Below are 15,528 nucleotides of genomic sequence, written 5' to 3' on the forward strand. Positions count from 1 at the left end.
CTGAAGCCAAGTAGAATTGGAGCGAATACATTTTTTCTAACTACCTTCCGTTAATCTGATTGGATATCGATGTTTATGGAGAACGCTGCTATTGGCGATATTGGTGGTTAGAAACAATTATTGATTGTGTAATTGTGTGCTGTTGCAAAACCCTGTCTATATCTCGGGGTGATATGAGTGGACTTGTGCGATCACAGAAGCAAGTGTTATGTACAATTGGCTACGAGACGTGAATAGTATCGACATTTTATTGTCACAGTATTCTGATGGAAGCATTCTGATACAAATCTCGGGAAACAAGTTCCTATGGGGTAGAGTCAATTAAAGAGCCTGTTTTATTTTAATAGCATGATCAGCTGGGAGAATACATATACTCTGGCTTGCGACAACACGGAATGTGATGCAGTTAGAGGTACACAATCATATGTCAGTTCTCTGAAATAACTCATACAGAGAAGATGGACCGTTGTTCAGTATTAAATGTAAAGGCTTGAGACACTTGAATGATTCATATAAAAGAACACTATCATATTCTATAGCTAGAGTACAAAAGGGCTCTGTGTGAGACGCCAGTCTATCCATGTAGCAATCCCCAGTCAATCGCAATCATTTAAGTCTCACATTGTACAGTTACCATGACTATCCAAACAATCTATCATTCTTGGACATGTCTATCCTTTGTTCAGATTAGAACCTAAATCTAAGGACGTGCTGTGACCCTATCAATGATATCATCACAAGGAGCAGCGATCATATCAACTTACATTAGCAGATCTTCAAATTTTAGAATGCTGACTGGCTGCTTTCTGTACGTGATGCACGTATCACAACTTCAGATGAAAACATAAAGTTGATGAATCGCTATAGTGACATGATATATTGTGCAATTAAGGAAAGCTAAACAAAAGATACATGTATATGGGAATTTAATACGTGCTGGTAGCAATGCAAATAGTTATTTCGATATCAGCCAATATATACACGCTAGCCCTGCATTTGTACAACTAGTATATCTCATGTACTTGACAAGTGTACCGTAATGACGATGATATGCTGACCTTTAATTTGTTACAAAACACATGGTTGTACAACAGAGTTAATTCGTCTGTTAGGTGACACCAGAATACTAATGGTATACTTTTATACAGGTACAAACCTCTCACATGTAACTTGAACAAGACTGGTACCGGTGTTCTCTTATTTTACTTACGATCTAATTGCCCTTCCATGTATGTATATAAAGAGGTGCATAAATCTTACATGTGTACCATACCTTAAGGCTTCAAGAAGTCTAGTCAGAATATGACGTCAACTGAGTAAGCTTACTTCTCAATGATTTTCGAGTGGTACATTGAATGCAAATCGCGGCATATCAAATTCAAGTTTTAATGGCATCTTCGGAATATATACACTCAAGAAGTAAAATCTTGACCAGAGATAGTTTATTGTATATATTCAAATGAACTGCTTAAATAAATATATATACTAGTATTACATTTACTATTATTACTACACAGATATTTGCTAGGATTTCTAATACCTGTAGACTTGCATGTTGCCTTAATACTTTGTAAATAAATATTAATTCGAAACGTTTTATACTTATTGACCAGGACTGGTTTATTTATTACTTTTGCCCCATATATATATATATATATATATATATATATATATATATATATATATATATATATTAGTTATTAAGTGTTTTGGACCAAGGCGTTAAAATAGAAAATCTTTGATTTTTTTTTATTCGATTCAAATAAAATTGTGTACAATTTTCAAGGGTAGTTATGACTAGTTTTTGAGTGACCTCCATGAATACTAATTAGACATATATGCATATAAATGATGTATACAATATGTTGCCAGTCTCTGATTGCAACCCCGTGTGATTTACTTGAGATATTGATTTCACTATACCACATCTATTGTAAACATCTGGTAGACATGACTTGCATATTAATCAGTTTGATTGGCATAAGTAATTACTTTCAGTCATTAGGTAATTCCTTATATAGTAGCGTTTTCAGAGTCGATATACTTGGTACATACGATGATGATGCACCAATACCATTTATATACATTTATACAATTGGTGGCTTGCTTTTCAATTAGTATAATTCACATACATCTATACATTTATAGCATATGTTTTCAACCAGTTGAATAGTTAATACTCGAGTTGTAATGTTTCTTACTAATTTGCATAATCAATTAATTTGCATCAATTAAAAAGCATTGTAATTGTCTAAGACACTTTGCAATCTGTATTTTGATGTTTAAAAGTTTTGGAATTTAGGTAAATACCCCACTGCCCGTCCTCATCTCTTAACACGGGAGGAAATGATAGTTTTCTTCATTTCACCAACGACCTGTTTAATGCGAGAGCCTTACCCTTTTCTTTGATGACGCATGTGATTGATCCCTGCTTCTGTCTGCGTTGCCAGGGATACTTCTTCCCCAAAGTTTTCTCCCTATCCTTACATATGTAAATGCTAACACGACCAATGGGGTGAAGTACGTTGTCATGACGATGAACACTTCGTAAGCTTCCAAGAAATTGTTGTTTGGCGACCATTCTTGGCAAAAGTATATATCCTGTCCGTCATGTGATGACTGACGAATGTGGGTGAAAGCTGTCTGGACCACGGCTAACGAGACAGCAAGTACAATGATGCTTCCCAGTAGTATCTTGGTGCGGTGTTTAGTCACCCTTATCTTGAGTGGATAAATCACGGCAAAGTAGCGGTCGATACCGATAGCTGTCAATGTATATATACTGATTATAACAGATACCTGGAGAATACATAAAAGACAAACGTTAGTATTTTCAAATATAAAAGAAACCACCTCTCTACTACAGTAACTGTAAATATTCACATAATTATTCATCGTCATATCAAATACACTTCTTAAGCATCAATATTGCTTTTCCATTATAAGTAATTACTCATTCGGAATGCATTAGAAAGCATTATGATGTACATGTAATGCGAAAGATTAGTTCCACTTGTAACACGTCACATCACTACAAAGATATGTAATCTAAATTGTTATGCATACTTTACCGTATATTAGAACTTACAGTGTATCATTCGTTTCCATTTACTAGTATTACTACACAGATATTTGCTAGGCTGTCTAATACCTGCAGGCTTACATGTTGCCTTTATACTTTGTAAATAAATATTAATTCGAAACGTTTTATACTTATTGACCAGGACTGGTTTATTCATTATTTTTGCCCCATATATATATATATATATATATATATATATATATATATATATATATATATATATATATATATATATATATATATATATATATATATATATATAACTCGGTGAGTATCAATCTGCTAAGACAGTGCTCTATACCGCAGTGGCAGAGCGTAATAGTTTCTTGCGACTTATTCAGAATTGCCGTATGTAATTGCAGTAACTGAGAAATATGAACAAGTCTATCCGAGGCGGGTCATCGTCTAATCAGCAATCGCTGTATAACATACATAATAACATTAACCCAAACTCCCTTGATGCTACAACTTGTCATCGCAAATTGTAGATACACACAAGACTATCAATGAAGACCTTTCCTCTTTATGTACAATATTCTATGAATAAAATCATAGCCATATGATAGTAAAGTGAAACAATAACGACGTAATCGAAAAGAAAAGTATCCTGTTTCGTTGTTATTTGACATGGGTTACATATAGCGATGATGTAATTCGAATGATCCTATGATTTCAAGGTATACGTTCAATAAAAATATATCTATATGCCGTGATTAATTGATACACGAATTATTAATTTCCTCGAAATCAGTATCAAGTTTCCTTGTGACACGGTAGTTGCACCAAGACTGCAGAACTTGTAGATGATCATACCTTTATTCTCCACATGTGATTATACACATATAAATGTTACACTAGTCTAATGTATCCGTATTGGCCACGTCTACACTTCTGCCTTAACTAGCCTATACTACTGCGTATACCTTTTAAGGAAAAGATCATGTAATGAAAGATGTGTAGAAGGAATGAAGTGATTGGTCGATAGAATGTGAAGATGGATGGTATTGGACAAAGAGAAGTTAGCACATGAGTCCAGGTGATATGATGAATATACGTAGAAATCAAAATGAATATTTTATGAACACAACAAAGGAACACCGTAGATAAATCCACACAGCGAAACACAAACGGACGTCTAAAATATGTAAACCAGACAGCCACAGTAACGTGATTTAAGCTAAATACAACGGTAACGATAATTTAAAGAATAAAACTGGGCTGAATATTTATTTTGATTTTGATTGGGACACATTGCCATGTCTATTACATTTGTAACTTTCGTTGTGAAAACAAGTGCCTCGTTATTCTTGATGAATGATTTGCCAAATAACGTTATATAAGAAGACAGTATGAAAGATCGACTTATTTTTGCAGGGATGAATGCACAATGAGAACAACACAACAAAGAAATCCTCTGAATCCATACAAGTTAACACGATAAATAATGATGATGATAACGTTGATTATTATGAAGCGCTTTTCCACTCTGCATCCCACTTTACAATTACTTTCTTAACTCCCTGGAGAGCATACAATCCACTGCAGCCTTTATAATCACATAGCATTAAAGCAATCACATTACAACCTCTATCCTGCAAATCCCCAATTATACAGCTGGATGTGGACAATCGTGATTCTAATCTTACCCAAGGACTTTAGCTACTCAGAAACAAACTGCATGGTGGGGCTCGTACATGAAACTTGCAGATTCAAAGCCGGGTGATCCTATCAGTGATATGCAAATAAGGTCTAAAAATGTGTCCCCAACTTGAACATTTAATTCCAAAATTACAATAAAATTCGGATGACCAGTGTGAATAGAATAGAACGTGGCACAAAAGTGAATTCCAATGTAAACTCAATTGATAACACCCCTGTATTTAAATAATTACTCACTTTGGAAAATCCTATTCAAATTAAAGCTTCAAGCAGCGTTTATGGGGCCCAAGTGGTTTGCCCAGCAGGCAATGATGTACTGCATGGGGGTTAGAGTAGTCTTCTTTCTACAGGCCAAGTTGTAATGTTATCTATACACTGGTTTCAGAGAAGAACATTTTAAAAATGATTTGGAGAAAAATCCAACATGGCCACGACTAGATTTCTTAAATCAATGATTACCATGAAACTATGCATTGAATTTTTTTCTTGTTTAAAACCTTTAAAGTCGTCAAGTAGTTGATTCTTTTTGCCAATATGCAAGCCTATCAGTGCAGTGCTTTTGGAGAAGTTATCGTTTTTAAATTTTTGTAAATGTTAATAAGATTGTACATTTGAAACATCTATGCATCTATTACTAAAGGGATAGCTCTAATCTGTTATCACAACCATTATATGTCAGTCTTATGACGTATTTTTCTATGATTAAAAGTTAAAAGATAAGGTATCAGTTTAGAGGGCGAAGGGATATAGGTTATGAACAAACGAAGTCTAAAGGAACTAATTTCCATTGCTCTGATACTAAAATATACTTTTCGATTGTCAAATCATAACCAGTGTGTATTAGAGGTATTGAAACATTTTGCACATCTCGCCATTAAATGAGCTGAAATTGTTTAGGTGAGCGATGATGCTGTGTATATTACGTCACGGATGCCTTGCAATTGGTTCCAGTTCAAAGTGTTCACTGTGTTGTTCTAATTATGACACATTCGCATTGTTTCAACTGATATACTTTGTATTCAACTGATTATGTATCAACCGATAATTGTACGTGATATGAATTAACGAATAATGCAACAAAATCAGTTGATAGTAAATCAAATGTTTACCATAACATTAGTTTAACTATGTTATCAGTTGATAGTACATCAAATGTTTAACATAGCATTAGTTTAACTATGTTATCAGATGATAGTATATCAAATGTTTAACAAAACATTAGTTTAACTATGTTATCAGATGATAGTATATCAAATGTTTAACATAACATTAGTTTAACTATGTTATCAGATGATAGTATATCAAATGTTTAACATAACATTAGTTTAACTATGTTATCAGATGATAGTATATCAAATGTTTAACATAACATTAGTTTAACTATGTTATCAGATGATAGTATATCAAATGTTTAACATAACATTAGTTTAACTATAGCCATGTTCTCACTAGTGCAACGACATCGAAATGCAACGTTGTTTGATCGGTAAACACCGACGGATTAACTCTTAATCCGTACTGGCTTCCACACGCAGTCATTTAGGTCGTTGTTTTGGGAGAATCGCCGGCGTAACGCGCCCTCTATGGATCAATATATGTATATGTTACAACGCATGGTAAACAAGAATGGCGGATGTGCAGCATGTAAGGGGCCGTGTCATTTTAAAACTGACGCACAGGAAACGTAATTTCTTCGTTTTAATTTAACCCCCCCCCCCCTCCCCCCTCAAAACGAAATTTCTTAATGCGAAATGGGAAAATGAACGACCTGTCCTACATGTACAAATGTATGTTTATTCAACTTGTAAAACATTTTGCTATCTCTGCAAAACACAGTTTCAACTGGAAATTGTATTTACCAGTTCTCATGCTTTTTAGCCTTCAAGTTGTATCTGTCGAGTCGTTTATATTCGCACGTTTCGTAATTTTATACGAGTTGATTTTGACTGACATCGCACCATGACAGTGATGAACACGTTGACGCGGCGGCGGCTTTCAGGTGCATGTTTCAAAATATCACGTGAAAACATCTATAAATCTGTTTGGAATCACTAAACTATTACTGTATAATTATTTCAGGCGATTGAACTTTTCATTTTCACGTTAATAGAAGGATTGAATCAACATCAGTCGAACGATCAACCTGTTACTAGTGCCGAAATAAACGTTCGCAATACCACGCTATCTACGATAATTTAGTCCAAGTTTAGAGGTCACGACAAACACGTGACATCTCATCGGCAATTTCCGGATTTACATTCGTATTAGTTTCACCATGGAAATATAACCCGTGGGTTATACTTCCATGGTTTCACGTTATACCCCAACCTGGCCTAACTTAGAACCTTCGCGTAGGTGGATTTTGGCAACGTCCTCTCCACATAGTCTATTCAAATCAATTATCGTGAAGGTCCTTTAAAAGTTGCCACTACGATTGAACGATTGGCTCTTATCACGCACCCACTTCGTTAACTTTCGTTGACAAGATCACATGGCGTTACCTACGTAGTGGCGTGCAGTGTTGTTTATATTTGGGTACGATAAATATCCTCATGTCTAAACAGCTAACCTGTCTAGAATTTGGAATTAGGTAATCCTAAAACGTAAAGCTATGTCGGATCCGGACGTTTTAAAAACCGAGAGTTGCAGGTACAAGTATTAAATGAGGTAATGTCTACAAACAATAAGTGTAATGCCTTGCTTGGGCTGTACGCTTATCATCCTAGTCGCAAGAAATTGGTTGACATGTTCGTTCGTCACGTACCATCATTTATAGTTGTGATATGACCCAACAACGGAAAAAAAATCTCTTGAATTCAGGAACTTCTGTTTAGGTGTTGGTGAATAATAAAACCATGTTTTCGCAGCATTCAAGAGGTTGTTTTTGTGATTCATTTATTGTACATCACTCCCTGACTAGGTGGGTTACTTGGCCATAGTTATTTTTAGAACAACATGCATCTCTCTTCGTGTATGTCGGCAAAGTTTCTGACTGTCATTTTTCAAGAAAAATAGCATTGCCTCGTTTGATTCCATTTACAGCAGCGTGCCTCTTGTTGCTTCACCTTCGTATGCGATCAAGACGTGTCCAACGCTTTATAATTAGTCGTCGACTTCTGGATCATGTTCATGAACAAGAGTTGCTTCCTTTGGTCACTAATGGGTATACAAGGAATTTTGAACGACGCCGTAGGCGATCGACCATGCGTTTCATGTTCATGCTGTTTGGCTTTCTGAACAATGCTTTAACGCCAGTGAATAGAGCGTATATGATAATGATAGGAGTCGCACGTTGTTCTGCCATCCCATCTGTATCAGTCGTTGGCCTTGTGAACACTGATCAGAAGTAAAGGTCAGAGGTGGTTATATAGACGAATGTCGTCGCGAGAGAGCGTTCACACGCTACGTTTGGAGGAATTTGCGTCGGCGCACCATTGCAGGTCCAGCTGTTTACGCCGGCGTTAATCTCCGCCGTTGTAGCAACGTTGTCAACTGTTCTGACACGTTTTTTCCGACGGTGTTGACATACATTGATATAAACAACGTTGTCGACACCGTCGAAAAGGCTCTAGTGAGAACGACCCTTATGTTATCAGATGATAGTATATCAAATGTTTAACATAACATTAGTTTAACTATGTTATCAGATGATAGTACATCAAATGTTTAACATAACATTAGTTTAACTATGTTATCAGTTGATAGTACATCAAATTTTTAACATAACATTAGTTTAACTATGTTATCAGATGATAGTCTATCAAATGTTTAACATAACATTAGTTTAACTGTTATCAGATGATAGTACATCAAATGTTTAACATAACATTAGTTTAACTATGTTATCAGATGATAGTATATCAAATGTTTAACATAACATTAGTTTAACTATGTTATCAGATGATAGTATATCAAATGTTTACCATAACATTAGTTTAACTATGTTATCAGATGATAGTGTATCAAATGTTTAACATAGCATTAGTTCAAGTTAACTATGTTATCAGATGATAGTATATCAAATGTTTAACATAACATTAGTTTAACTATGTTATCAGTTGTAACACACCTGAGGTACAATCACGATCGTGTTTTAATAAATCATTAAAAAATTTGTGTTCAGTGTCGAATAATTATAGTGGCATGTCATGAACAATCCTCTATCTACACATTGCACTGAACATCCAAACTATATTTCAGGCAATCTGCCCAGTAGTTTTGGACTTTAAATTTTTTTATCCAAAACACAGACCTCTGTTGCAATCTTTTTCATTTGAACAATTTTTCATCTACACCATAAATAATGTTCCCACCAAATAGCAATCGGTCTGGCGGTTTTTGACATAAAGTTGTTTGCACAGAAACACACATACAAAGACGCACAGACACAGACACACAGACAGTTCGCCATTCCATAAGCACTACTCAACCTCAGTTCAGCTGTGCTAACAAAATCACAAATTCGAAAACGCTTTTTTGACCCTTTTTTTAGGTTTAGCTTTATTTGCTTAACGTGAATCTCATTATTATATAATTTTACACAATAAACACTATAATTATTCAATATAAGTGTTTTGGCTAGATTAATTGACCTACATATGCCATCCTGTCGCTTTTTAATGGGAGTGGATTTATTTATAACGAATATCCTCTGTTCTGTATTTTTGTGTGTTTGCTGTATAGTGATTATTATCACTATAGTGATCCGTATAACGCCTAAGAGACTAAATAGATCAGACAGTGTGTGTTCCAATGTGCATCGATCGCTGTCATTTCTTCTAGTATCATAAAAGCTTCTACACAAAAACAAGGACACTCTCACAATGAAAGATGAAACAATATGTACAATAATCCTTAAGAAGTGATATTAGAGAAATTGCAAGATTTGAGCACTGAGCAATATTTAACCAGTATTCTCTCTCTGATCTGTATGCTTTGATGTTTTTTATTTTATAACTGCCTTTCTCAGCTAGATTAATTTATAATAGAATAATTTAATGATCTAAATAGTGTTTGATTTACATGTATAAAAAATACCTTGTAAAATCGCTATCTTCTTCCACCGAAAATAACTGATATCTGAACCAATGAAAATGAGTAGAGTATTGAGAACCCTACCTATGGCAATTCTACATTACGAAATGCCATAAATACTTCGGCAAAGCACAATGGGAGAGAGAGAGAGAGAGAGAGAGAGAGAGAGAGAGAGAGAGAGAGAGAGAGAGAGAGAGAGAGAGAGAGAGAGAGAGAGCGAGCGAGCGAGCGAGCGAGCGAGAGAGAGAGAGAGAGAGAGAGAGAGAGAGAGAGAGAGAGAGAGAGAGAGAGAGAGAGAGAGAGAGAGAGAGAGAGAGAGAGAGAGAGAGAGAGGGGTATTGTACTGTGCAAACACCTTTTTGCATAAAAGTCATCTGTATTTTGCAAGTAAATTGTTATCTTGTGCTCTTCTAAAATTTTATTCTGTCGTCAGAGTTTGGCATTTCAATAGTATGCCTGGAGATAGTTCAAAATGTGTCTAACTTAGATGTGTATATATCTAGTGAGGTCAATAGTGTCACTTTTATAGTGGAGTTCATTATATGAGGACATACACTTGATTAAAATACTGTAGTGATCATATACTGTTGTTTGTAAATGCTGGTCATAGCTAATGCCTAAAAATAATTGTTTGGTTCCGATTACCCGACCCCACCTAGTTTTATACTGCCGATCCTAAACGTAATGGCTATGTGCATCTGATAGGAAGAAATAAATAACACAGGGACCATTAGGAAAACAATGGAAAACTTGAAATAGACTATCACACATGAAATAACAAATCTACCTACCCCAGTGGGCCACCTATTCCAAACCTGAGCCTAATCGGAACAACACAGTTCTCTTATTATGCCTAAATAAAAACTCCATATAGCAAGATAGAATTTCATGTGTGCATTTACACATATACATTTCAAACAGATCATAGTATACACGCACGGACAGATGTAAACGTATGTACGTAATTTAAATAAATGAATATACAAGTAAGTACATAAATAAACAAATAAACAAACAAACAAACAAACAAATAAATAATCAGTCAGTCAGTCACTCACTCACTCACTCACTCACTCACTCACTCACTCACTCACTCACTCACTCACTCACTCACTCACTCACTCACTCACTCACTCACTCACTCACTCACTCAATCAATCAATCAATCAATCAAGATGTTTATGTAACACCCAAACAGTAGTCAAAAAATATCATACAAAATCATATATATACATAGCTATCGTGCCTCATTTTAAGCAGCAGACCGAGTTGACAAGGCTGCAGTTTAATCACATTATCATTGATAGATTGATAACACCTTTTATATCTAGTTTGATTTGTACTGTGCATGTATTTCTATTTCTATCTTTTCTTCCCTAGGGAGTTGCAGTTACTAGTAACTGAATGCTGTTTTCTGTTGTTTGTCAGAGTTTGACATTTAGACATTGTGCCAGTGGACAGTAAACTATACTTACTTTGAAACCAAATTATATGGCATGGTGTTTTAAATGCTACACGTCACCATTATCACGACATGAAACCAACTAGACTACAGAATGTATGTATTAATATATCGAGTGTATATAGGTATAGATTTGCATAAAATTACACATTACAATTTTTTATATTTTTTTTGATGCTGGGGCTGAAAATTTGGTTCGGCAGGGTAACGAGAAAGAAAAAAAACTAGGATCACGCTAATATACAGCATAGTAATCAAGCAAAACATAAAATATAATAATTAAATTTTTACCTGTTGTAGGAATATAACTGTTGGACACATACCAGCCCCAAATATCCAATGACCATACATGATGGTAGTGAAAGTAAACGGCATACAGAAAATAGCCATAGTCAAGTCCGCCAATGCCAAGTTTATCAGAAAAATGTTCAAGTCTGACTTTGATCGTCCAAACACAAGGACAAGTAGGACAACCAGGTTACCAATGATTGAAATCGCAATGTTGAAACTAAAAGCACACGTCAATGCTGCTCTCCAATCTTCATGAAGTCCTAAGTTTTCTGTAGAGGGTTCGATACTAACGCTTTGTTCGGGTTGGGTTTGAGATTCCCAGTAGCGGCCTTCTGTTGCAGAACGATTCAGCATGTACGCAATTATCTGAGCATGTATGCGCTTTAACAGCCAAGTTGGGGGTGTAGTTAGATTTGTATAGTTGAAGTCGTTAAATATATCAATCATCTTGTAAAAATGGTTTTGCTATTTAGTATTAAGATAACGTTCATACAGTCATATGAACTTCCGTCCAAAAAAAGATATAGTGAATCCAGTCAGTTGATCTGAAGTGTTATACTGTACCCTTGATTTCAAACCATAAGTTGATAACAAATTTCTAAATCTGGATTCGTGCAGTCGATAATGTATAATGCTTCCACAAACCTTGCCACGTCAAATATATACTTGTTGTGTGAAGTACAGAGCATTCATCAAATGTTGCCATGGTATTCGTCATACGTCGGTGCGCTCACTTGTTTATATCATGTGGATTTGTAGGGATCATGCAGGTATCAACAGGCCAGATGGCTACTTATGCATTTAGTATAATGCATGAATAAATCATGTACAGCGAATGCAGAACCTTCTTCAAAGATATCCTGTTAATTTGTAATTGTACGAGTGTGTATTTTCGAGATTACCAAAAATTTGTGTAATCAACTTCACTGTAAATTGATAAACTATATACAAATGTAGAGGGTTACTATAATTATAATTGCCACTCCTCCACGCTATAACTGTAAAGGTACGCTTCCGTATTTGTACTTATTTCCATTTTATTCTGCAATGCACGAAGTCGTATGTATATAATGAACTACGGTAACGGTAAATAAATAAATAAATAAATAAATAAATAAATAAATAAATAAATGAACATATAGAGCAATGAATAAACAAACACACAAATGTATGACCAGCATCTGACATCTGGACGTCAGACAAATCTTGTCCATTCGATACCCTTGTCCATTTTCCGACATAGGTTATTATTTATTTTGAAAAAAAGATAAAGGAGACAAACAAGTTTGAATTAAAATTTTCAAATGTATCAAGTCATTCTTTATTCCAATAACGGAACATACCACCGTTTATATATATATATTTATGTATATATATTTACATATATATATATATAAGTAGTAATAAATATGGGGGTACGAGACCACTACACATAAATTAAGCATTTTAACTTTAAAAAAATTGTCTAATCTATATTAAATTTTAGTAAATACAAAACATGACTTTGTTGTTCACTGTCGTTTTATAGTTAAGAATATCTGGAATGATAGTGAACGAGAACCTATTACAACTACCGGCCATTGTTTAAATAGGCGCATCATCGGAGGGTTCAAAGGTCAATATATATACATATCAAATAGCTGTGTAATTACGTCATCGTCATTCACCTCTAATGACCTTTAAGACAACCATTTGAATAAATGTTGTATATATATTTATAGTAGTATATACCATGATGTGTTACTTGCGATAGGTCAGTGCCTGAATTCAAATGTGAAAATTGCAACAAGCGTTTTAAACATGGACATAATCTTATCAAACATGGAAATATAAAATACTCTTGTGAGAATAAAAAATATGAATATCCTGATGCATGTCCAACATGTGATCGTGTTTTTACCGAGTTCACATGTGATAAATGCGGGTTTGCATATAAATATGAGTGTCATTTCAAGAAACATTTTAAGATTTACACAACAGTGAATTAGGAATAAGTTTCAATTCAGTTTCTTCAGAGATCGTGCATAACATAACCGGTGTAAAGTCAATGTACTTTTGCCAAAGTGATCATAGCAAACCCCATTCTTCTGCCTACAATAAAAAAATATCAAAAACTTGGTAATGTCTGCATATGCAAATTTACTTACTTACATTTGTGTGAAACTGTTCATTTCTTATCTTCGAACAAACGTTAATCAAATTTACAGTACACCAGAAACAATTTCATTAAATGCTGATGCAGTGAATATGGCTGGATTACTTGAATTATCTGTTATTCCTTTGTTATGCACATTTTTTTTTCATTGTGTAGTTCCGTGGGCGAGTCCCTCCTTCCTTCATCTCACACAGTCCCATACATGTTCATTTTCAAATAGTATGTGCACGTGCAGTTAATCAAAATCCACCTTACAGTATAACACTCGTGTTGAAAATAAAGAAATCCATGCAAATAATCATGTCTGCGCTCAATATCTGTTTGAAGAGAGTGCTATGAGGTACCATACCAGGGCCGTAGCCTGACCAAATTGCCAGGGGGGGGGGGGCAGAACTTTGTCTTGGTGCAACCATGCTAATTTACATAAATTTGCATATAATTTACATAATATGTATTTTAGCATACGCAATTAAATATCATATGTAAGGTCAGAAAAAATAAAAAATGATTGTCAACGGGTAACCTAACCCATCACATTGGGTAAGTAGGTCGATTTCATTTTTTCACAATGCTTGACAAGGATAAAACAAACCATATATAATGACAGCAAAATATTTCAGGTCGAGTTTAGATAGAACTTATTCAGTCATCTTGATACTATCTCATGCAATTTGTCTGCATAGCTACAGTTAGGAAATGTACACAATTTACGGTTAAACAGATGGTGTAGTTCCTCGCACCCTCTCTTCTCAAAAAATGTTAAGCCCCGCCAATTGAGACTCAAGCATTATTTTAGCCACCCTTTTCAGGCTTCTGTCACCTACACTAGAGTGGAGATATAATATCATATGGTACAATGATGCATTGGAAGGAGACAACTCCAAGGGTGAAAAAATGAAAATAAGACAGTGTAGGAGGCATTTAGAAGCATAAAATATCAGACCATAGACATAATGAAATAACAGAATTGAAACCATTATGCTATGTATTATTTGGAAGTGTATTTTGTTGTGGCAAAGCTGAAAGATATTATGCGGATGTGCACATGGTAAATGACTTCTCCTTAAGTTTAATTTCGTTCCAAAAAATCCCGAATAAAGAGCAAAATATTTCAAGACTTTCAGACTTTTGATAGCCCAATGGTCGTAAACTTTTGTTCGATTCTTTTTAGTGCACATTGGATATTTAATCTCAATTCATGCTTGTGTGCAACATCAGAGCCAAGAAAACCACTGTATAAGATATTATATAATTTGGAATAGACTCAAGTGTATATTGCGTGTTACATGTACTATTCAGAAAATATAAAGAAATATCCTTAATTTTGAAAAAAAAATGCGAAACCCGCATGAGGATATATTGCTCATCACCAGAAAAAAATATATGGGTAGGTTGAACAGCTTTTTCATTTCAAATAAGTAACACAACAAAATAATCATTTTCTTTACCCAACTCCCAAAACTGTTATGGCCTCGTTTATGTCGGAATCCAAGGTGAACTCAGTGAATTCTCCTTGTCATTATCATTATAATGGATATTGAAGTTTGGATTTGTTTGGAAGGTACAGCTCTGTTTACAAATTCAGGCCATTCTTTCCATAGCAAGTCGTCGCTTCAAAATGAATTGCGGAATAATGGTAGTGTCAGTGTGCAATGAGATAATTATATCAAACATTTTAACGAAAGACAACGTCGAACACAGTTTTTGAAAGGCATATCTTCAAATAGTGGATCTTAAACTGCGTACTTAGTTTAATAGTTTTTCAGGGCCACCAAATATTCCAAAAAGAGATCTGCCATGTTATCAGTATGAAATGTTTGAATATAAGGAACAAGATGTAAATGA

General features: G+C 34.7%; 1 protein-coding gene across 1 annotated transcript in view; it reads right to left on the reverse strand.

The window, feature by feature from the left end:
- LOC144445399 (prolactin-releasing peptide receptor-like) overlaps positions 1-11,975 on the reverse strand; it is a 35,183-nt gene extending 23,208 nt beyond the window's left edge. The window contains exons 1-2 of the mRNA XM_078134938.1: positions 11,529-11,975; positions 2,398-2,799 (exon numbers count right to left, since the gene is read on the reverse strand). Of these exons, the coding sequence (XP_077991064.1) occupies positions 2,398-2,799; positions 11,529-11,975 (849 nt within the window). The remainder of the gene's footprint in view (positions 1-2,397; positions 2,800-11,528) is intronic.
- Between the last annotated feature and the right edge of the window lie 3,553 nt (positions 11,976-15,528).

This window comes from Glandiceps talaboti, chromosome 14, assembly GCF_964340395.1.
Source record: "Glandiceps talaboti chromosome 14, keGlaTala1.1, whole genome shotgun sequence".
Lineage (NCBI taxonomy): Eukaryota > Metazoa > Hemichordata > Enteropneusta > Spengelidae > Glandiceps > Glandiceps talaboti.